Genomic DNA, 22,611 nt, shown 5'->3' with positions numbered 1-22,611 from the left:
TCAGCCTTGTGCAGATGTGGCGCTGCCCAGGATGCACAGTGCCAGGGATGGGGCCCCTGGAGGTGCTGACAGAGACCCGTCGTATTTCTCCTACCAGAGGCCCCGTCACTCACAGGCCTGGCTCTTGCAGTGTCCCACGGCTCTTACACAGGCTTTCCCCACAGGGTGCGAGCCCTGAGAGCTCACCCCACACCCTCCTGCCTCCCACTGCACCAGTGCTCCCTGCCCTCCTGCCTCCACCCGTCCCCTGCTCAGCCCCCCACCCCACAGGGCCAGCCTCGCATCGCCCACCCAGCCCCAGCCCCATCACCCCATGGGGGCTGCCTAGGCCCAGGGCTCCCCCCAGCCACCCCCAGCCCCTTTGCCCCGGGGGCTGCCCAGCCCCATCACCTCCTCCACAAATCATCCCAGGGACTGTGCAGCCCCAGGATCCCCCGGGCTCACCACTCTGAGGTCCTCCACAGCCCCAGGACCCTCCCACCCAGCCCCATCACCCTGGGGGCCCTCACAGCCCCAGGACACCCCAGCCACCCCCATCACCCCGGGGGCTTTGCAGACCCAGGACCCCCCACCCCCATCACTCTGGGGTGCTCCCCAGCCCCAGGACCCCACCAGCCAGCCCCATCACCCTGGGGTGCTCCCTAGCCCCAGGACACCCACCCCCCCCCCCCAGCCCTATCACCCTGGGGGCTTCCCAGCCCCAGGACCCCCAGCCCCACCACCCTGGGGTGCTCCCCAGCCCCAGGACCCCCGCCCCCAGCCCCATCACCCGGGGTCCTCCCCAGCCCCACTCCCCCCTTTTCCACCCCCATCACCCCGGGGGCGGCGCAGCCCCAGCCCCGGCCCCAGCACCCCCCCTCCCACCCACCCCCATCGCGGCGGGGGCTGCGCCGCCCCCTCCCTCCCTCGCTCCCTCCCGCCCGCCGGCCCCCGCTGCCCCCGTCCGCCCCCCGCCGCAGCCGCCATTGGGCGCCCGCTCGGCAGCGCGGCGGCCCCGGCGCGGCGGGCGGGCTCCGAGGGGGCGGCGGGGCCGATGCGGCGGGGAGGGGGCCGCCCGGTGCGGCGCGATGCGATGCGGCCCGGCTGGGCTCGGCCCGGCCCGGCCCGGCGGCTCCTCCTCCCGGCTCGGCGCGGCGGGCCCGGCGGCGGGGGAGGCATGGGACCGGCGGGGAGCGGCCCGGGGGCGGCGGCGGCGGCGCTCTGACCACCGGGGCCGGGCCAGCCGCGGCGGAGGATGGGCAACGCGCAGCGGAAGGCGCCGCGCGGCCAGCGGCGGGGCAGGATGCGCTCGGCAACAGGTACCGGGGGGACGGGACGGGGCGGCACCGGACCCGCTCCCCGCGCTGACCCCGCCGCCCCCCCGGACCCCCGGGGTGTGGGATGGGGTCGGCCGCAGCGCGGAGGTTGGGGGGGGGGGGGGGGGGGGGTCGGCCTCTGCCGCTGCTCCCCCCGCCGCCACCAGCGCGGGGCTACCCGGCCCCTTTGGGTCACTTGGAGGACGCGGGGAGAGGTGACCTCCAGCTGAGGCTCGGCCTCGCTGGCAGGGGCGGACAGGGATGGGGCTGGCGGGAGGGGGGGGGGGGGGGCCCACCGCGGTTCTCCGGGCTGTGGGGCAGCTGCTGACCCACACCCCGGGCAGCGGGGAGCCAGCCCCAACCGTGGGGAGCCAGCCCCTGGCAGCGGGGACCCAGCCCCAAAGTGCAGGGAGTGAGCCCCGGGCAGCGGGGAGCCAGCTCCAACCGTGGGGAGCCATTCCCGGACAGCCGGGAGCCAGCTGCGGGCAGCAGGGAGCCAGCTTCAACTGTGGGGAGCCATCCCTAGGCAGCAGGAGCCAGCCCCAAGGTGTGAGGAGCCAGCTCCAAACATGGGGATCCAGCTCCCACCATGGGGAGCCATCCCTAGGCAGCAGGAGCCATTCCCAGGCAGCGGGGAGCCGGCTCTGAGCTGCAGGGAGCCAGCCCCAAGGTGCGGGGAGCTGTTCCCAGGCCATGGGGAGCCGTTCCCAGGCCGTGGGGAGCCGTTCCCAGGCCGTGGGGAGCCCTTGCACTCGCTGGCCCTAGAGCTGGGTCCTGCCGAGGCAGGGAGCCCGTGCCTGCATCGCCCCCCACGCCCCCAGCTCCCTTCTCCCACCGACAGCCAAGGTGGTGGGTGTCGCTGAGGGACCTGGTACCACAAATTATCTAAGCAAGGCAAAAGGCCCTGCAGATCTGCAGGGGGCATTTGGGGGGTGCAGGGCGAGTGGAGGGCTCGGGAGCGGGCAGCCGAGTGCAGGTGCCCTCCGAAAAAGCTGGGTCGAACAAGCAGGACCTGTCCGGTCACTCCTTTGTCCCCACCTGGCTGGCCCAGGCAGTTCAGCAGCCCTTTCCAGACACCCAGGACTCAGGCTCCGCTCCCCTGCCCAGCCCAGCTGCTGGAAATGCCGCAGACCCGGGAGGCTGGGGGCTGCCATGACTCCTGGCTCGGGGCCCCCGTCCGAGGTCTGGGCGCCCCGGAGCGTAGCGTGGCCCCAGCTCCCGTGCCCACTGCCCTTTGCCTGCCCGCTGGCTCGAGAGCTGGGACATGGCAGCGCAGGCAGCGGCCGGGAGCTGCCAGACCTGGGAGAGACCTCGGGAAAATTGCTTAGAAGCTGCAAGAAAATGGGGAGTGACTGTCACAGCTTAATAATTAGCGGGCAGAGGGGGTGGAAGTACAGCCTGTCTCTGTCTAATTTTGCAGCCGCTGTTGTAGCAGTTGTTGCAAAGGACCGAAACAGGGCAAAAGGGGCTTCAGGTTGCACGGGGGATCAGGAGGGATGCTGCTGATCTGGCGGGTCCTGAGGGATGAAGGATGCTGTGCCGGTCGGTACCCAGCACGTTGCCCTGGGCTCCCACCTCGCAGGGCACGGGAGGCGGGCAGCGGCTGGACTCCGAGGGGGCTGCGGGGTGCTGGCCTGCTCCCTGCCTGCCTCACCCACCCCGGCAACTGTCCGAGGGGGACGGGAGCTAATCGCACTTTTGCATCATCAAAGGGATTCTTGGGAGCTGCAAATCGCCTTCCCAGCGTGGCCGGGAAGGGCCCAAGGGGGGGTTGCGAGGCCAGCCTTCGAGCCGAAGCTGCTCCATGTCTCCCTGCCAGCCTGGAGATCTCCGGCAGATCTTCCTCCGGCTGCCCGACCTCCCCTGGGGAGGTGACAGAGCAGTGCCTGGCTGCTGGGAGCAGGGAGGGGTGCGATTTGGCACTGCACGGTGCAAAACTTCATCTCGGGCGTGAAGCTGGGGCGAATGCCTGGGTGCTCCCAGGCTGTTTAGGCGTGGGGCTGCTGGGACCTCGATGGCTTGGGCATTCCTGAGCAGGCTTCCATGCCGAGAGGCAGCGTCAGGTCCAGGCTGGAGCTTATCTGCTGAGGGGAGGGAGCTGAAACTTGATAAGAAGCAGCCCTGCGGTGGGTCTGGGGGGCTGGCAGGGCAGGACGCCCGCCAGCTGGGAGAGGAGGGTAGGGGCCGGCGGTACCAGGAGGTGCCTTGGCTCCTCTCGGGCAGGATCATTCTTCTGCCCCGTCCACAGGGCAACTCACTGAGGGGTCTTTACGCTGACGCCATCAAAAATTCGTCCTTCCTCATGTCCCAACGGGCTGGGAAAGGCTGCGTGAATCTGGGGATGTGCGGACCTTATCTCTGCCCGCTTGGCCAGCGCGCGTCTCTGATACTCCTCTAACGCTGGTGGGGGCTCGCGTCCCCCTGCACCCCTTCCCACGTGTCGCAAGTGCCGAGCGGGCGGCTCCTGAGCCCGGGCTGCTTGCTCGTGAGCGCGGTGGTGTGTGGAGGGGCTCGTCGGAGGAGGCAGCGTGCTCGTAGGCTGCTGGAACTGAGGTGATGAGTTCGCAGGTCTCTGCGCTCAGTGGGCTGGTGGGGCTGGGAGGCAGCTCTCCAGGCACTGAGGCCGTCCTTGGCTGGCACCGTAACCGCGGGACGGGGTCCCAGAAGAAGCACCGGCCGTTGGGGCAGGTCCTCTTGTCCCCCTGTCCGTCGGAGCCACGTGCAAGTGCTGCTGGGGGGGGAATGGACTCTACTGGCACCCGCCGTCCTTTACCCATCCCACCCCTGGGGTCTGCGGCGGCGCTGGGTGCCTGGTGTGGGGGTGGATGGTACCAGCCCCTGGCAAGGCACGTGCTCCTGGTGCTGCCCCAGTGGCCCCACAGCCACTTCCCGAAGTAAGCCAGGGCTCAGGGCTGCGTTCCCGTCCCTGCTGCCGTCCTGGATCCCGGGGGCTCCATGGTCCTCCAGGAAAAGCTGGCTCAGCTTGACAAAGCCCCGAGGCACTGGGAAAGTGGTCCCTGAGGAGCCTTTGCTGGAGGGTTTTGCAAGGACCCGAAGCGAGGAAGCTCTGGGGGCTCTTGCAGCTTCCAGGGCAAGGTCAGGTGAATTCAGAAAGCCCCCTTGCTCTTTTTTTTTAGCTAATAAGCGTTGGGAGGCTGGGGGAGAGTGTCTTGACCCAGCTGGGAGGTAGGGGTGGGCTCCGGGGTTCTGATTTCCAGGTGCAGGTGCCGAGGGCGTGCAGGAACAGCCGCGCTGTGCCGGTGGGACGAGCCAGCGTGTGCCGGTGTCGCCGCAAGTCACCTGCAGCTTTCAGGTGGTGCCGGCTGCTGCTCCAGCCATGGCTGGGGGATGTTTTGGCTCTGTGTCTCTGCTCAGCCTGGGGGAGCCCAGCCTTTCCTTGCCACAGCCCCCAGGACCCCGTCCCCTCTCCAGGCATGCTGGCAGGGATGTTTGGAGAGGGGGACGAGCCCCTCCGCCCCGCCGCCCTGGTGGGACCCCCGGGCGAACCGCCGGCAGGGTGGGTGGACGGAGGCTGGGCTGTGCAAAACCACGTCCCCTCCATCATCCCTCCCCCGGGCTGGTGGCAGGGAAGGAAGAGGGGCCGGGGCCGGGACAATGGGCCGTGGCGCTGACTCAAACAGCCAGTTCCTGGTCGCTTCCTCTCCCCCCACTCCGGACCGGAGCCGGGAAGGCGCAGGCAGCTGCCTCCTCTCGGCCTGGTCTTGGAGCGAGGGCTCCCGGGCGGCCGGAGCGAGCCCCCTCCCGCCGGCGCCCGCAGCCATGGCCAAGGCGGAGTGGCTCCTGGCCCCCTGGCACCGGGCAGGTAAGGCCGGGGTGGGCAGCGGGGCAGCCTCCTCCGAGAGGAGCAGGCAGCCAGGGCAGTGGGGTTTGTAGGCGCTGCTCACTCTGCGGGGCAAGACCCCCGGGCTGGGGTGGGCTGTCGGGCGCGGGCTCTCGTCTCCATGCCGTAGCCTCAGGGTCGGTGCTGCCTGGCAGTGGGGGTCTCGTCCCGCCTGTGCCAACCTGGCCTCGGCTGTGGCGTGTCCCCTTCCCTTTTAAACCCTTGCTGCTGTTCCCCAGCCCGCTGGGGTGCCCTTGCTCTGACACAGCAAGAGAAGCTCAGAGACCCCCCCACCCACGCGTCCCACCGAGCACTCCCCAGGCTGGGGCTGAGCCCCGCTGGGATGGATCCTGCCCGGCCCCATGGCACTGTACCCTCCTGGCAGCTCTGGCTTGCTGGTGGCAGCAGGAGCGGGGACAGCGGGACCGTGGGTTGACCCAAACATCGCAGCCAGCCGGGGCCCGCGCTGCTCTCGCTGCTCCGGTGGCTGATTTCACGTCTCGGGCCCCTTTGTCCCGGGGCCTGGCCGCGTTCCCCTCTCAGGCAACTTCCTCGCATTGTCCCGGCCCCGTGGAGTGTAAAACCAGCCGGGCACAGGGGAAGCGTCGCTTTCCTGGAAGCACCCGGGCGCAGCGAGGGTCTGCGGGACCCCAGCCCGCGCGCCTGCGAGAGCCGTGAGCGCGGCCCGGGGCGTCCCTGCACCGTCCAGCAGTCCCGGCCAGGCTGGGGACATCACCAGGGGGAAGCCAGCGGGCAGCTGGCCTTGGCCACCCTGTGCCTGGGGGTGCCCTTGGCTGCGGTGCCCAGCGATGCTGTGCCGGGGTGCCAAGGGCCGGCTTGGGGCCGTGCTGGGTTTCCTGAGGCTCTCTGGAAAGACTCGTGCCTGGTTTTTTTGGGTGGGAAGCGTGTGAGAGCGAGGGTTGCGGTACGAGGAGGAGGCCAGGTTGCTAGGGAGCTTCGGCGGGGCTGGGAGAAGGGCTCCAAGGGGTCCGATCCTGCCGCCCGTGGCTGATGGCTGGCTGCAGGGACCTGGGTCGGGCCAGGCTGCGGGCTGGCAAAGGCAGGGTGATGAGAGCACCCGTGGCCGAGCCCCGAGCAGCCCCCACCAGTGCCGGGGCTGCTGCTCCGTCCGCGGGAGCGGTGGCTCTCGGTCCCTTGGCAGGGAGCGGCATGAGTTCATCGCGGCCGGCTGTGGTCCCGGGCCAAGCCCCGCAGCGAGCACGGCCGCGGGCAGTTCCCATCCCCGCAGCACGGGCGGATGGCACGTTGGGGCTCCTCATGTGCCGGGCTCGCTGGCCAAGTCCTCCCCGCGGCACACGCGCCTCCCCTCCCTGCCAAAACTCCCTGACAGGGTCCCGGCTCGCGTTGCCGATGTACCCGGCGCGGCTTTTCACCAGCGGCCCCGGCCTCTGCAGCTGCCGGGCACAAGGGCAGCCCCTCAGCCAGCGATGCCACAGCTCGTGGGGACTTTGACCCACTGCAGGAGGGTCCCCTGTCCTGTCTGTAGGGGGTCACAACTGACGCTGTCTGTGGGGAACACACGTGTTCCCTGTCCTCCTGCCCTAGGCAAGGCATGAGGCGAAGGTGATGGATCACTTGGGATGCGGCTGGAGAAAGAGTGCTTTTATGTGTTCTACTCGATCTCATCACAGGGTCAGGCAGGCAGAGTGCCCTAGCACACTGTTAACTCTGAGTCCTACTGATGGACAGTGATGTTATTGACTGTTCTGTGGTTTGAATAGAAACCTGTCACATAATCCAGCCTTCTCCCCACGAGCTGAGTGACCCTCACAGCTGCCAAACCCACTGTGCCTGCCAGCAACTTCGGCAGTGCTGTTATCTCCTGTCAGTACAAAAATCAGCTGATTGCATGTTAAACAGGGAGAGTGAGAAGAGGCGAGAGCCTCCGGCAGATTCGGCGTGGCAGGGCGATGTTATTCTTCAAAGCCCCACGGTCCTGCTGGGCAGGAGCACGCAGACGTGCTGCGCAGGGCAACGTTGGGGTCCCGGCATGGGCACCCCCTAAAAAGCTTCCAGCCCCTCCTGCCTCAACCACCAGCAGGTCAAACGTCTGCAAGGGTGGCCCTGCCTCGCTGAGGGCTCGGGGGTGCGCCTGCAGGACATGTGATGGAGGGACGATGTCCTGGGGAGAGTCTGGGTTTGGAAAGGCCGCCGTACGTCAGCCGTCCCCACAAGGGCTCGTCTCAGGCACGCCCCAGCCCACGCACCCCAAGCTGGGCAGCTCTGCCCGGTGGGCAACGCTCCCTCGTGGCGTTGGGCGTGCGGGTGGTCAGTGGGGTGTCGCTTCGGGACGTCGCTCGGACCCGGGCAGGCATCCAGCCCCGGAGCTGCCGTGCGTGCCGGTGCCGCTCCGCATCCCGGCGGGGCGGCTGGACCGACGGGTCCGCGTTCAGCGGGGGGGGAGGTTGGGACAGGAGGCGCTTTCTGCGGCCGATGCCAGCTCCCGCTGTTTGCTCTTTTCTCTTCCTCTCCGCTCGTCGCAGAGCAGCGTGCGCCTTGGCTCCGTACCACAGGGAATGTCATCGAGCCGCACGCGCCGCGAGCGAGCAGTCGCGGTGCCGGCAGCGGGCCGGGGCGCTTGCTCGAAGCCGGTGGCATACGTTGGCGGCGCCGCGGCGCATCGTCTCCTGCCGGCGGGGTTTGGGTCGGTGTCGGGATCAGTCTCAGCCTCGAAGTTCGCAGTCCTCACCCGCCGGTGTGCTAGGACCGGCGGCGGCGGCGGCGGCTGGCTTGCCGCTGTGCCGATACCCGTTGCCATGGCTGCTCCGCTAATGGTGCATCGCCTGCTGCTGCCGTTACATCACTCCTGTGGTACCTCTGCATCGGCATCGAGGGGCCGAGCGGCACCGTCTGCATTGCTGGCGCTTTCCGCTCGCTTGGAGCGAGCTTGAGGAGGAAAAGTTTGCCAGCGAGCTCGAGCAAGAGGCGTCCTCTCACGGGAGCTTCGGCCTGAAGTGACACAGCTCCTGATGGCTCTGTCCAACATCTCCCTGTGGATTCGGGATGCCTGGGCCGTAGGTAAAGAGGGAGGCTGGCGTGGAGCGGGGATGACCCGGGGAGGTGCTCGTGGAGGGCACGTATTCTGTGCTCTGTGGCAGGGGGTCCTGCAGGGACTCCCTTCTCCCAGGGGAGAATGAAGCTCCCCTCCCCTTGGAGCAAACTCCCCACGGCTTCAGCCCCGTCCTTACACACCCGCAGCGGCTGCGGCATCCCGAGCTGGAACACTCGCTCACGCTTGGTACGGCTCTGCAAGCTGTTACACGGGTGGCAGCACCCGGTGCTGCGGCAGGGAATGGGGACTGAGGCCAGCGATGTGCGGGAGGAGCCTCCCCACCCGCCGTGCCTCAGTTTCCCCCAGCAGCGAGGCTGGTCAGGCTTGCGTCAGGCGCGCTGGGGGTGCGTGGGTTGGAGCCGTCCCTCCGGCTCTGCACTCCCAGGACGCCCTTCACCTCCCGCAGGCATTTGCCCACGGGGTGGGGGCCCCCTCTGAGGCATTTTGTATTTTGGGCCCGTCACCGATAAGCCTGGCGGGAGGGTCACCGCCAAGGGCAGCGGGCTCTGCTCCGGCTGCACCGTTCCCGCGGGCCACCGTGTCCTCCCACCGGGTGCTCCGGCTCAGCTGGGGCATCCTGGGCCCCATGCATGTGGGTGGCAGCCGGGCACCCCAGCCCTGCACCGGGCTGCCTCTGGGTCCACCAGGGCCCTGGGGAGCGCCGGCAGCAGCGCCGCTTTCTCAGCCCCTGCCATGGGCCAGGCTGCCAGCACCACGTCGCAGAGCCGCCGCGTGGTGCTGGGCCGTGAGCAGCTGCTGGGGCTGTGCCCAAAAACCCCCTGAGCGCCTGGTCCCCAGGGGCAAAAGCCGAACCCTCAGGGGGTTGCGCTCACTCTTGCACATGGGGCAGCGCAGGCACGGCGCAGCCCCTCGGGGCAGGGGTTTGGGGTGCCTGGGCTGCCAGAGGGGTGCTTGGCTTACCCGCCCTTTCCACCCCTTCTCCTCCTCAGCCGCTGCTTCTGCTGGGAAGGTGAAACCAGCCCCGCCAGTGCCCTGGCGATGCCCGTGCCCCGGCGATGCCCGTGCCCCGGCGATGCCCGCGCCGCTGCGGGTGTGGGGGGAGCTCAGAACGGTGCCGGCTCGCTCGCGTTCCCAAATGAGCATGTGTCTGCGAAGGGTGGAAGGGTCTGTAAGGGCCGGGACCCCCCCGGCCGCCCCGCACTGCCCATGTCCTCCTGGCCATGCCGCCCTCGCTGCCAGGGTGCTGGGCCCCCCCTCACCCGCTGCCCCGGCGCGCTTCCTCCTCGCCCCAGGGCGGCCCCGGGTTTCGGCGCTGCGGTTTGCCCACGTGGTTGGAGCCCACAGGGTGGGTGCCCGGGTGTGCCCCGGCAGCAGGGCCGAGGCTGCGGAGGTAAGCCCCCATCCCGCGGCTCCGGGGAGGGCGGCGGGGGGCTGCACCCCGGCAGGGTGCTGGCACCGGGTGGCTCGGGGAGGTGGGGGGGGAGCAGAGGGGGCTGCGCTTTGGGGGTGTCCCCAAGTGCTGGGGGGATGCCACGTAGCTGCTGGGGGACGTGTGGGCAGAAGGCGAGGCGCATCGGTGCCCGCCGAGGCCAACGGCTGGGTCTGTGCGAGCGGGGCGGGGGGTGCAGCGTGCCGGGGTGAGGTGCCCACCCTTGGGGTGCGCTCAGAAACGGAGGGGGCAGCAGCAGGGCCCCTACCTCGCCAAAGGGAGCGGGGGGGGGGGGGTCTGGGGTCTGCAGAGGTGGACGTGTGGTCCCTGCCTCGTGGCCCCGGCTCCCTTCCTGCAGCTCTGTAGGTTGGGGTTTGGGGGAGATACCCCAACCCTCCCCCATCCCCAGGGGACAACTGGGCGCTTGGGGTGAGCCGGAGGCCAGGGCACGGGGCTCCTTCTGCCAGGCCCCTCTGGGTGTCAGCCCAGCGGGGAGGTGAGAGGTGGAAAAGCCACGTCCCCGTGTGAGAACGGGGGGCTGCGTTCACCCGCAGTGGGGAAAACTTCATCCCCAGCGGCGTGGCACTGCCCTCTGGCATGGGGTGACGCAGCCGGTGAAGCCTCAGCGTGGTTTGCACACACACACACACGCCCCAACACCTCTTGGTTGATATGGAAACGAGTCAAATTATTTAAAGGAGAAAGAAAGGAAAAAAAAAAAGAAAAAAGCCTGGTGTTAAGGCACGTCGTTATGGTAACACAAATTATAAAAGTAACTAGGCTAGGGACGTGGCACCTTGCTTTCGGGTGCTGGGCGTCGTGCAGGCTCTGCTGCTCCATCAGCTGGAGCTGGGGGGAAGGGTGGGCAGGAGGGCACCCGGGGGCAGGAGGGCACCCCTGGGTGGGATGGCACCCACGGGCAGGACGGCAGCCGCAGGCAGCAGGGGTGATGCTCGGGGTGCGGTGCCGGGTGAGCCGAGGCACGGCTGACCGAACACCGCAGGAAGAGGGGGACGTGGCTTGTGCAGGGGGTGCTGGGGAGCCTGACCCCATTTTGGGGCCGTTACCCCTCACCCAGGCTGTCGCTGCCTCGGCTGGGGTCTGCTGTGGAGCAGGGTGCTGCGGCCAGAGGCGGCTGTGTTTTGGCAGCCGGGGCGGTGTCGTGCTCGCTGGGGATGGGTGCCCCGTGACCCCGCGTGTGGCGGGGGGAAGCGATTGTCACGCTGGCAAGAGGAGTGCCTTGACCCACGGGGATGGGGACTGCACCCCCAGCACCGTCGGAACCCCTCAGCCCCCGGCACCCCCGCTCACTGCTCCTCCCTGCAGAATGTGAGCTGAACTCGGGACGTGCATCCCCCTGGCCAGGCGGGTGAAGCGGTGCTGGCTGCCGAGCGGGAATGTCCCAGCTGCCAGACGGGGTGAAGGGATATCAGACCCCTGTCCCCAGAGGTGACACACAGCCCCGGTGGGTGACACCAGTCAGAGGACCTCGTGCAGCGCCCGGTGCCGACAGCAGCCTCCCCTGTGCCCGCAGCAGGGCCAGCTGGAGAAGGATTAGCCCTAAATCCCCTGGGATGAAACCCTGGTCATCCAGGAGCCCCCTGCTTAAAGCTCACAAACCCGCTCTCTGCCTCCGCTGCCCGGGTCGGGGCTTGGCTGCGCTCGGCAGGCAGCGTGTGGCTGCCAGCACTCCCTTGGCTCCGGCACAGAACCGCACTGGGTAGGAAACCCGCATCCGCTCGGGGCCAGCGCTGCTCCGGGGAGGAGGTGTGGGGGCTGCAGGGCTTCCCGTGGCACAGCCTGCTTGCCAGAGCACCGCTCAGCTCCCCGGGGAGCCCAAATCCTTCTCCCAGGGACTTTTCCACCCTTATGGATGCTTCAGAGGGTCTGGGCCATCCCCACAGAGGTTTCCTTCCCAGGAGACCTTGGCGGGGCATCCACCGCTGGGGCAGGGCACGTTGACCTCCCCGAGCAGGCTGAAACGGGTGTGATGAAAGGCACCGTGTCCCCTTCGCTTCCTCCTTTTCGGTTGCAACTTCTGCTCTTCTGCAGCCAGGAGGTTGCTTCAGCGGAGCGTGCGGCGTTTCCTGCGCCCAGGAGCAGCCTGGCAGTCACCCGGGGCAACGGGCCTTGCTGGCTTCCTTCCCCAATTTCACCCTGCTCCCTCCCTGGCTTGTTCCGGCAGCCCGCGGGGAGCGTCCGGCCCCCGCGGCGTGGCAGCGGTGATGGGGATGGGGTCTGGTCCCACCCAGCGGCAGCCTGCCCGGGTGGCTTTGCCAGGGTGGGACACAGCCGCATCCCAGTCCCCGCGTTCCTGGAGAGACCTCGGACAGGACGAGCGTGCCGTGCCGGCGCGGCGTCGGCCGGCAGCCTGCGGCAGCGCTGGCGGGGAAGCCGCCCTCCCGCCGCCCTCTCACTCCGCTCCCTCCCGCTCGCAGCCACCTCTAACCTGGACCTCGAGAGCAAGAAAGCCGCCCACACCAAGCTGTCATGGCAGCAGCCGGTGAACGTCTTCCTGGCGGCCGGGCGCCCGCCGGGCATGGAGCAGCTGCACCAGGAGGCCCAGCTCAACCTCCAGAGCTTGCTGCAAGGTAGCGGGGCAAGAGGGGCCGGCGGCGAGCTGGGCGAGGGTGGCCGGGGTGGGTGCGCAGCCACCGTGCAAACAGCGAGGTCGTCTCCCACGGGCCCGTGGCCGAGCCGCTCCTCGGACCTCGCCGAGCTGTACGAGTTGGGTGGCCGGGGGGGTCCCAGCCTCCGGCAGCCGCCCTCTGATCTCTGCTCCCAAGTCACCGCTGCGAGCGGCGAAGCAACGGGGGCCGAGACCCGTCGCTGGGGCGCGGTTCTGCCCACGAGGGCCTTGGAGACCCGGCCACCTCTCTGTCCAACCGGATCAGCGTGGCCGTTGATGTTGTTTCCTTCCAATTTCTTAACCAAGCCGTCACGCGGCCCCGGCTCGGATGCTTTGCAGGCATCGATTAGATCAGCAGCCCGGCCTTCCCCCGGCTTGTAATCTCGTTAAGTCAGCCTGAGCAGACCTGGTTTCCGCCAGGCCATAACGACCAGCATTAATTAGCTCAACAATTACAGGATGGGGAGACACTGAGTTCCCTCCTGGCTGTCCCCAGCAGGGCTCTGCTTCCCAAGGGGACCCACTGCAGCCCCAGGCAGCACCCTGGGAGGAGTCTGGGGTCTCAGCGCTGCCTCAACTCCCCCCCATCCCAGCCCTGGCATTCCTCAGGGTCTCCCTTCCCCACCTCCTGAGCCGGGAACAGCCGCCTTCGTGTTCCTCCTGCCCAGGGAGCAAAACTTTCAGCCCCAGCCGGTGGCTGGAGCAGGGTCCCAGGCGCCATTTCTCTTGCAGAGGAGTATGAGGAGCAGTACGCCGAGAGCAGGGTCACCGGGCAGACCTTCCGCGCCGCCGGTCACCTGCCCCCCGACACCCCCCCCGAGCCATCACCCCGACCCCCGCCTGCCAAGCGCCTCGAGTTCGTGCTTATGGTGAGTGCCGGGGTGGCGGGGCGGCGCAGCACAGACCCAGCATCACCCGGACGAGGGGGTCAGGCAGCAGGGCCAGCGGGGGGGAGCCATTTGTGTCCCACCCTTGTCCTTTTGGTGGGTTCACGTGCCTCTCCCCCCTGCAGCCCCCGAGCCGGCGAGTAACCGAAGAGGAGACCACCGGCACGACCGCGCTCGGTGCTCAGCCACCCGACGCCTCGCTGAGCCTCCCCACCAGCCCGGACAAGCAGCCAGCCTGGACCAGGGCCTTCCCCCTGCCCACCGTGGAGGAGAAGCAGTGGCACCAGTCCTGCTCCGTCCAAACCAGCATCGTCCCCATCAATGTCTCGGGTAGGGCAGCACCCCCAGGGCGCAGCGGGGGGAGAAGTGCAAGAGGCAGCCCCAGCACCGGGGGGAGGATGCGGGGTGCAGGCAAAGATGCTCCCCGGCATCTCTGGCTGCGGCGGGGTGGGAGGGGGGGGCTGGGGCGGCAAGCGTGTGTCCCCGCGGGCCAGGCGGGCACCGGGGGCAGAGCAGGGGACAGCAGGGCCCCGCTGGCGTCTGTCATTCCCAGCCATCTCTCTTGCCATCCACCACCGCTGCCATCCAGTCCCGTGTTTCGGCTGTGCTGCCCAGCCGGCCGGTTCTGTTGTCACCTTGGCTCTCGCCGCGCTCCACGCGCCCAGCCTGTCTCACCTGTCTGTCCATCCGTCCGTCAGTCCGTCCGTCCTCTGGGGGCTGCCGGTCCCAGCAGCGTGGTCCTTGCAGACACGAGTGCCACGCTCTGCCCCCAAGTCGGAGCCTGGGGCCAGTGGCTGAGCACAGTTCCCTTCCTGAAGGCCAAAGATGACTTTCTGCCCTTTCCCTCTGTGATGGAGAGATGTGCCAGGACCACGCCGGTCCCTCTCCCTGCCCCGCTGTTCCTCGTGTCCATGTCCCCAGCGTGGCTCGGCACTGCTGGCCCCATTAATGACAAAGCCCCGCAGTGCAGGGTCCGGCCTCCCCAGCACAGACCAGAGCCTGTCACGCAGAGCCGGGCTGGCCACTGCAGCTTTCCGTGCATCCCACCTCCATCCGCACCATCTCCATCTTCCCACCGGCCGGCGGTGCCTCCATCTCCCCCGTGGCTCACCCTGCATGGCTCACCACCCTCCTGCCACCCCACCCTCCTGCCTGCAGTCGCCATCCCAGGCCGGGGGACACCCAGGGGGACACGCGGTGATGGAGGGGGGCCAAGCCCCCGCCCCGGCAGCCCCTCCCGGCACCGCCGCGTACAGCCTGTTTGTTTTGGCTACAGGGCAGCACTTTGCTAGGCACGCGAGTGCTCGTCACTCCCTGTTTAACACAGAGACCGCGATGAACCCCAAGTCCACCCTGCGGCGTAGACGGACCATTATCGGATTCCCTAACCTGTCCCTGCGAGACCAAGGTGACGGCAAGAACCGCGCAGCCGCTTCCGTGCCCCGGCAGCGCCTGGGCAGGGCTGGCACCCCCCAGAGCTGCCCCAACGGTGGGCAGAGCCACCCCCGGGGCTGGCAGCCAGCCCGGGCACAGATGGGCTCCCCAGGGACGCCCTGGCCTTGGGGAGGTAAAGGCCACCACGCTGGCTCTGCTCCCTCCTGGGGCACCGAGGTGCTGAGCACGCTGGTGATGCCGGGCTGGCTGCGGGGCTGGCATGGCATCGGGGACAGCCCCTTCACTCCAAGTTGGGGTCCTGCACACTTAGGGGGTGGGGAGGCCACCAAAATTTCTCCTAGTGACCGGAGTCACCTGGCCTCAGCTCTGGCAGCTCTTGCCCCATGCCCACCCTCCCTGGCCACGGGCAAGATCCCGCACACGGAGTGCCGGGGCTGCGGGGCGCACACCCTGCCAGGGGCGTTGCTGGGGCTGGTGAGATGGATGGTGCCAGCGTGCCGAGGGCGCTCGCGTGGGTGAGGGTGCCTGCAGCACCGCTGGCATGGTCACGGACCGGTGTTGGACCCCCTGGGGACAGCAGCCATCCCAGCTCGGGGGTCTTGTCGTGCCTGTGGAAGGTACAGAGAAACCAGAGCCAGCCTCTGCTCGGGATCAGGTAGGGACAGGAGGAGGAGAAGCCATGGTGCCAGCTGCACCAGGGGAAATTGCCGCTGGGTAGGAGGAAGGTTTTTCGCCATGACAGTGGTCAAACCTCCAAAAGGTTGTCACAGCTCCTCCCTTGGAGACGGTCCGACCTCAGCCCGCGGCAGCCTCGAGCATCCTGGTCTGCTGGGTGTGCTCTGAGAAGGGTCCCCGGGTCCTTCCCCATCCAGGCTGTTCCGAGAGGAGGTGGCACTGAGCCATCGTGTCCCTCCCCGACCCAGGTGGCAATGCCTTGCTGTGCTCTTCGTGGTCCCCATCTGTGTCCCCACCACGGGGCAGCATTGGGGCAGCACTCTGGTTGCTGTGGGGCCGATGTCCCCGTGGATGGAGACTCCTGCTGTGACTGTTAAGTTGTCCATGGCGCATCCCAGACAACAGATCCCAGGCTCGAGGGTTAACGCTGGCCGGGGACTGTCCCCAGCTGGGCTATGGCCATGCCGATGCAGGGGGTAGGAGAGCAGCTGGCAAGAGGAGGTCGACCCGTCCCCTCCAGTCCGCCGGGGCACGTTTCGTGCCTGGGCAGAGCTGCGGCCCCAGAGATCGGCCATGGGGTGGGACCAGTGCTGGCCCGCTGGCACGCAGGGCAGGACCATGCCACCAACCAGGCAGAGAGCGAAGCGGGACGGTGCTCACCGGGGCTGTGTCTCTCCTCGCAGGCAGCGCCAACGGCCCCACGTTCAACGCACGCACGCCCATCGCCGAGTCCCTCTCCTGCAGCTTCGTGCCCGAGGCTGCCAGCGGGGGGAAGGCGCCCCAGGAGATCAGCCCCCGCCAGCCCCTCTCTGCCCCGCTGAGGAAGACCTTCAGTGACCTCGGGGCCCACTGCTGCCAGCCGCCCGCCGCCATGGACAGCGCGGCCACCCCCTGCGCCGGCGCCTGCAACGGGCCGCAGGGCACCCCCTTCCCCCCGCCCTGGAGCGCCCTGGGCTACGTGAGCCCCCCTAGCCCCTCCGCCGGCCAGGGCAAGGGGCCCACCTGCGCCTCGCCGGGTGGCTCCAGCCCATCGCCCAGCCCGGGCTCGCCCGCCACCGCCTCCTTCTTCATTGCTGTGGAGGAGCACGTGGGCAGCAACGGGCCCAGCTTGTTCTCCGGCACGGTGCCCGAGTCCCCCCCCACCTCCGGGGGTGGCCAGAGGTGCGACGGCCGAGAAGCCAAGGTGAACTTCTTGCCGGGCAGCCAAGAGGAGCTGGAGCCGGCGACGGGGCTGGCGCGGCTGGAGGTGGACCGGGCAGGGTGCCGGTTCCGCGAGCGGTCGCTGTCGGTGCCCACCGACTCGGGCTCCCTCTGCTCCGTGGACATCGCGTACGCCGAGACGCGGCGTGGCAGCGCCAACTACGCCCTGGGCTACCCCAGCGCCAGCTCGGAGGGCAGCACCAGCACCGACAACGTCTCCCTGGGGCTGGAGCAGGAGGGCCAGCGGCGGCGGCGCTCCAAGAGCATCTCCCTCAAGAAGGCCAAGAAGAAGCCCTCGCCGCCCACGCGCAGCGTCTCTCTGATTAAAGAGGGGCAGGACGACGCTGCGGGGCTCAGCGTGGCGCTGCCCAAGGATCAGCGGCCCAAGAGCCTGTGCATCCCGCCGGAGCCCCAGGGCCACCGGGTGGTGCACGCCGACCCCCAGGGGAGCGCGGGGAGGGAGGCCGACGGCACGGCCGCCCCCCACCAGTGGCACCTCGCGGACTGGAAGGCCGGCGATCCCTACCGGTCCCTCTCCAGCTCGAGCACGGCCACAGGGACCACGGCCGTCGAGTGCGCCAAGGCACGGGGCAGCTCCGAGTCCCTCGCGTCCCCCTCCATCTCCAGGGCCACGACGCCCTCCCAGCTCTCCGCTGAGGCAGACCTCAAGACCTCCTCCCCAGGCAGGCCCACAGGGCTGATGTCCCCATCCAGTGGGTACTCCAGCCAGTCGGAGACCCCGACCCCCACCGTCCCCACCTCCGCCATCCTTGGGCACTCCCCGCACCAGGTACGGGTGAGGCCGCTGGTCCCCGAGAGGAAGTCCTCGCTGCCCCCCACGTCCCCCATGGAGAGGAGCCCCAAGTCCAGGCTGTCCTTCGACCTGCCGCTCACGCCACCCGCCCACCTCGACCTCTCGGGGCTGAAAATCTCCCTGAAGGGGAAGACGAAGGTCAGCCGGCATCACTCTGACTCCACCTTCGGCACCAAGCTGGCCCAGAAGACCAGCCCCATCATGCCCATCATGCCCGTGGTCACGCAGTCCGACCTGCGCTCCGTCCGCCTCCGCTCCGTCAGCCGCTCGGAGCCGGAGGACAACACCGACGGCCCGGAGCACACCGAGGAGCCTCCGCGCGGTCCCTGCCCGGGGCCGGAGAGGAAGGTGAAGCCGCCCGTGGCAGAGAAGCCGCCGCTGGCCAAGCGGCCCCCGAACATCCTGCCCAAGCCCCCAGCTCTGCGGGAGGAGGGTCCCCTGTCCCCCACGTCCCCACCAGGAGCCGCCACCAAGGAGAAGGGGCTGCTGCAGGATGGCTTCGTGGTGCTGCGGAAAGGGGAGCTGAGGAGGGGTCTGGGGGAGCCCCACCCGCCCTTGACCCCAGCAGGAGCCCGGCGGCTCTCACAGGACAGCCTGGAGGACGAGCTGCGGCCGGAACGGAGCGGTGCCAGCGAGGGGGAGCGGAGGAAGGCCAAGGTGCCACCGCCAGTGCCCAAAAAACCCAGCGTGCTCTACCTGCCCCTCGCCCTGGCCCCGGCGCAGCTGGGAGCCGGCATGGGGGACCAGCCGCCCACCCCCAGCCCCATCATCACACTGGATGCCGACCCCACCTGCTGCAACCCTGACGCTGAGGAGCCGCCATCCCCGGAGGCCCTGGGCCCAGGACAAGCTGGCGACCCCGCCTCGGAGCAAGGTGAGGGTCTCCCAGCTCCTTACGGTGGGTTTCACCCCAGGGACAGGGGGGTCCCCCGGTGTCGGCACGGGGCGGTTCACAGCTACCTTCTCCCCACCTGCAGGCAGCTCAGCGGAGGCTGGCACGGAGGAGAAGAGCTTCGCCAGCGACAAGACGGCTGACTCCATCACGGAGGAGGATGACGACGTGTTCGTGACGTCCCGCACCACGGAGGATCTCTTCACCGTGATCCACAGGTAGGGCTGGTGCATGGCGCTGGGTGGGCACAGCCCCCTGCCCCTGCTGCGTCCTGCGCGGGTCACAGGGCTGGGTGCAGTGTCCCCCCCGCCACAACACCTTAAATTTTCCACACCGGGGCCGATGCTCACGCTTCGGGGACAACCTGGCTGTTGCCGTCTCAAGCGCTTTGGCGTTTTGCACCCCAAGCCTGCGGCCAGGCTGGGTCACGAGCTTGCAGGGTCGGGGGGTCCGGTGCTCCATCAGCCTCGGGGCAAGTGGGACCTAGCCATTGGGAGAGCGCTTGCCAGCAGCTGGGGGCATCGCCTGCCGTGCACGGGTTGTCTTCGTGCCCCGGCGGAGCAGGCACGGCCACAGCCGGGCAGGCGTCGTGCCCCTTGCTGTAGGACCTCGCTCATCCAGGGCGGCTCCTGCCCGGGGCTGCTCCCACCGCCCGTCTCTTTGGTCCCTAGGTCGAAGAGGAAGGTCCTGGGGCGGAAAGAGCCTGGTGACACCTTTAGCAGCCGGCCCAACTCCCACTCGCCCGTAAAGACTTCAGGCTCCCCGACCAGCGAGTCCCCAACGGCAGCGGGCAGCACCGGGAAGTCTTCCAGCAGGAACGAAGACTTTAAAGCCCTGCTCCAGAAGAAGAGCAGCAAAAGCAGCCCCGGCACCCGGCCGTCTGCTGCCGAACTGCTCAAGACCACAAACCCGCTGGCTCGGAGGGTCATGACGGAGTTTGCCCCCGAGCTAGACGGTGCGAACAGCCCCAAAAGCCAGCCCTAACCTTGCATGGTCCCTTCTGGCCGTGAAGGGCTGGAGATGGCTGCAGAGGGAGTATCGCTGCGGAAGGGGGGTCCTGGCTGCCCGGGTGAGTCCGTGTGTCCCACCGGGGGTTTTCTTCTGCTTTTGTTTCTTCCTTGGAGAGCCGCCGGCTGAGAGGCAGCATTTGGAGCCCAAGCCCCCATGTCACTGGCGGAGCTGGGCCCTTTCCAGGAGGGAAGAGGTGGCACCGCGGCTGGGACCATCCCCGACCAAGCCGGCTCCTGGGACCGAAGGCGCCTGCTCGGGCAGCAGAGCAGGACTGCAGCCCCCGGCGTCGCCCAGCGCCCACAGCGAAGCTACCTTGAAACTGTTTGGTCACTTCGGCATGTGGTACTTTAAATGGCTTTTCTAACGCACAGTGGTGATCATGTTTTATTCTCTTTCGTTTGACGTTGTACCTTGAGTTTCCCAGGCAAAGATCCCGGGTTTGAGTTCGGCTGGATACACGGAGATGTACTTTGGGAAGACGTAAGGGGGCCGGCGGGAACAGAGGTCGCTTTTGAAGAGCCACAAGCGGTTCCCCCTCGTCGTCCCGAGCGTCCTCCCCACCGCATGGGGAACAGGCACCCCGGCGTCCGCAGCCAGCGCGACGACCTCAAGCCAAAACCCAGCCCCCCGAAAGCCCCCAAAATGCTGCATTTCAGAGCTGCTCAGCTCTCGGTCCAAAAGCAAACCCCAGGGTCGCCTCCGCCGCCAGCCCCGGGGAGCCTCGCCGCGCCGGCCGTGCCGCAGGCAGAGGTCTGCCGGCCTCCCCGCTCCCCGCCAGCCTCCCCACGCCAGCGGGTCCTGCGCCGGGCTGTGACTTCGGGTGACGTGGGGTGCGGGAAGGAAGGGCTGTGGCTGGCCAGTGCTGCCCGGGGAAGCCCTTCCCCAGCTCTGCCTCTGGCATCGCGCCGGAGCACCCTGCGACAGCACCTCCCGCAAGCGTCCGCCGCGTCAGCCGCTGCAGCTCCTAGGTCGCCACTGAGCGGGTGGCCAAACCCAGCCAGATGTCACCGGAGCCACCTCCCAGGTGACTCCTGGGGTCCCTCCACTGCTCCACCCGTGCCCGCTGGCGCAGGGGAGCTGCGTGAGGCCGAGCAGGATGAGTGCCAGCACCGTTGGCGAAGCAGGGGCTGCACCCCGCCGCTCCCCAGAGAGCACTGTTGGCAGCACCGCCGTCCCCGTGGCACACGGGGGTCCCCAAGCCAGCCAAACTGTGTTCCCCAAGTGTCCCGTGCTGCCGGGGCGGGTGCTGCGAGGAGGTGGCACATGCCGCGGCGGCGCTGGGGGACACGGTTGCCCAGCCTGGGCAAAGGGGTGGCTTGCACGACCCCGGCTGGGGTGCCAGCCCTTGCCCTGGGCACAACGGAAGGCACAGGGTGGGGTTTGTCCCCCTCACCCACAGCTGCTTCTCCCTGGCTTGGCTCTGGCATGGGAGCCCCAGCTGCCGGTGACAGAGGCCACGGTGAGGGGCAGCAGGGCAGGGACAGCCGCGGGGCCGGGGCAGGACTGAGAGGACATGCCAGCCCCAGCTCAGAGCACGAGCGTGGCTGCTCGCCTGTAGCGAGAGCGAAAGGGCCGGACTGCGGCTGACGAAGGAACAGGGTGTTTAGGAAAATTTCTGCTTTATTTCTTGATCTATTTCTGCAAGCTCCGGCGTGCCCCAGCCCTCCTGTGCGCGGGGGCAGAGTGGTGCGGCTGGGTCCGGGCACTGGTGGGGCGCCATGGCAGCACGACAGCTACCCCTCTGAGGGGCCTGGGCTAGTCTGGGGGGGTCTCTTCCCCCCCGAGAGCTCTGCTCTCTGCCTGGACCCCCGGGCAGCACAGCCCTCTGCAAACACTGCCCCCCGTGCTGGATTTGACCCTAGAAGAGGCTCCGCTCTCCCTGGGGTTGGTTCCCCCTCCCGTCACTTGCACATTGCTCCCTTCCCTCTCCCGGGGTTGCAGATTTAAGCCTGTAATTAAGATCCAGGCTGAGAAACTCAGGAAAAAACAAACAAAAAACAAAAAGCTCTAACGAATTTCCATGCTTCATCTCCATCCCGCAGCACCCAGCCCTCCCGCTGCTCCCGGGCCAGCGGCAGCGTGCTGGCGCGGCCGGGATGGGGCCCTGGGGACCCTGGGGACAGGAGAGGGGATCTCTGGGGACGAGTACATTTTGCACATGACTGCTCAGGAAACTGGTGGTGGTGGAGGCGGTGGCCGGGGAATGGCAGCCGGCAAAAAGGGCTGGGGACAAGCGCGGGGGAACACCCCTGCAAAAACCCAGCGCTGCTGGCAGCGAAAGCGGTTGTTTGCTGCTGGGTAAGAGATGTCTGGGAGGCCCGGGGTGAATCCTGGCTGCTGAGCCGGGGGTCAGGCAGTGGGATGGAGATCCCCATGTCCCTGGCCGGAGGAATGGGCTCTTCCCAGCGGAGCCAGCCAGCTCCGGGAGGTCTGAGAGCTCGTCCTCGGCCGCTTGCTTCCTCCTCCCTCCGGCTGTGGATGCAGAACTGTTTCTGCGGCCGCTTCAAGGTGGGAAAAGCGGTTCGTGGTCCCTGGGGAGAGCCCGGCCGGCGGTGACAACCCCTGGTCCCGCGGGGCAGGGGGTGGCCGGCCATGATGCGTACTTCTGAATGTTGTACTTTTTAATCTTGCCAGCTTGGTAAAGTGCTCCCTGCTGACGGCTGCCTCTGCGTGCTGGTTCTTGCGGCCGGAGCCCCAGGGGAAGGGTGCTGGGGAGGAGGGGGGACAAGCACCCCCTGACACCCCCCTGGGTGGCTCGAGGGGACGCTGGCAAGCGCAGGGCCCATGCAGCCCCATCCACCGGGGCCTCTCGCAGCGTCTGCCACCCGCTCGTGTGTCCCCAAGGGCTCTGCGTGGGTGCAGGGACACTGCAGGGTGTCAGGGACAGCCCCGGGTGGGTGCTGGGGGTGGCATGGGGGGCTGGGGACACAATTGGGGTCCTGGGAGAAGGTGGGAGGGATGGCCCAGGGTGCCATGGACAGCACGGCATGGTGCTGGGGTCAGCCCAGGGTGCCAGGGACAGCTCTGGGTGAGTGCTGGGAACAGCCAGGGGGGGTCGGGGACAAATTGGGGTGAGTGCTGGTGCCAACCCAGGGTGCTGGGCGGGTGCTGGGAACGGCCTTGGGTGCCAGGGACAGCCCAGGGTGATGCTGGGGACAGCCGGGGGTGCTGGGGACAACTTGGGGTGGGTGCTGGTGTCGGGGTGGGTGCTGGTGTCAGCGCAGGGTGCTGGGGACAGTCGGGGTGGGGTGGGGACCGACCTGGGGGTCCTGGCGACAGGCAAAGGGAGTGGCCGGACAGCCCTGGGTGCTGCGGACAGCCTGAGGTGCCGGGGACAGCGCGGGTGGGCGCGGGGACAGCCGGGGGTGCCGGGGACAGCCGGGGGTGCCGGGGACAGCCGGGGGTGCCGGGGACACCCCGCGGCCGGGCTTGGCGGGGGCGCGGGCGGAAGGACCGGGGCAGCCCCAGTCCGGCGCGCCGCGGGCAGCCCGGGGGCCTCGGCGGGGCCT

At 68.6% G+C, this 22,611-nt stretch overlaps 1 protein-coding gene across 3 annotated transcripts in view; it reads left to right on the top strand.

Annotated features, from left to right (window-relative positions):
- The window catches only part of NHSL2 (NHS like 2), a 31,458-nt gene extending 12,236 nt beyond the window's left edge, over positions 1 to 19,222 (top strand). The window contains exons 2-8 of one of the 3 annotated variants that reach the window (XM_086470255.1): positions 12,038 to 12,190; positions 12,961 to 13,097; positions 13,241 to 13,445; positions 14,392 to 14,523; positions 15,869 to 18,073; positions 18,177 to 18,309; positions 18,763 to 19,222. In XM_086470255.1, the coding sequence (XP_086326381.1) occupies positions 12,038 to 12,190; positions 12,961 to 13,097; positions 13,241 to 13,445; positions 14,392 to 14,523; positions 15,869 to 18,073; positions 18,177 to 18,309; positions 18,763 to 19,075 (3,278 nt within the window). In that variant the 3' untranslated portion in view covers positions 19,076 to 19,222. Of the gene's footprint in view, positions 1 to 12,037; positions 12,191 to 12,960; positions 13,098 to 13,240; positions 13,446 to 14,391; positions 14,524 to 15,868; positions 18,098 to 18,176; positions 18,310 to 18,762 lie in introns of all 3 variants that reach the window. The other 2 variants (XM_086470256.1, XM_086470254.1) reach the window with 2 other exon arrangements.
- Positions 19,223 to 22,611: the final 3,389 nt, after the last annotated feature.

The sequence above is a fragment of the Leptosomus discolor genome, chromosome 9 (assembly GCF_034619465.1).
Source record: "Leptosomus discolor isolate bLepDis1 chromosome 9, bLepDis1.hap2, whole genome shotgun sequence".
NCBI classification, from domain to species: Eukaryota; Metazoa; Chordata; class Aves; order Leptosomiformes; family Leptosomidae; genus Leptosomus; species Leptosomus discolor.
Note: the sequence above shows the minus strand (reverse complement) of the source record. Positions and strands in the feature narration are given on the sequence as shown.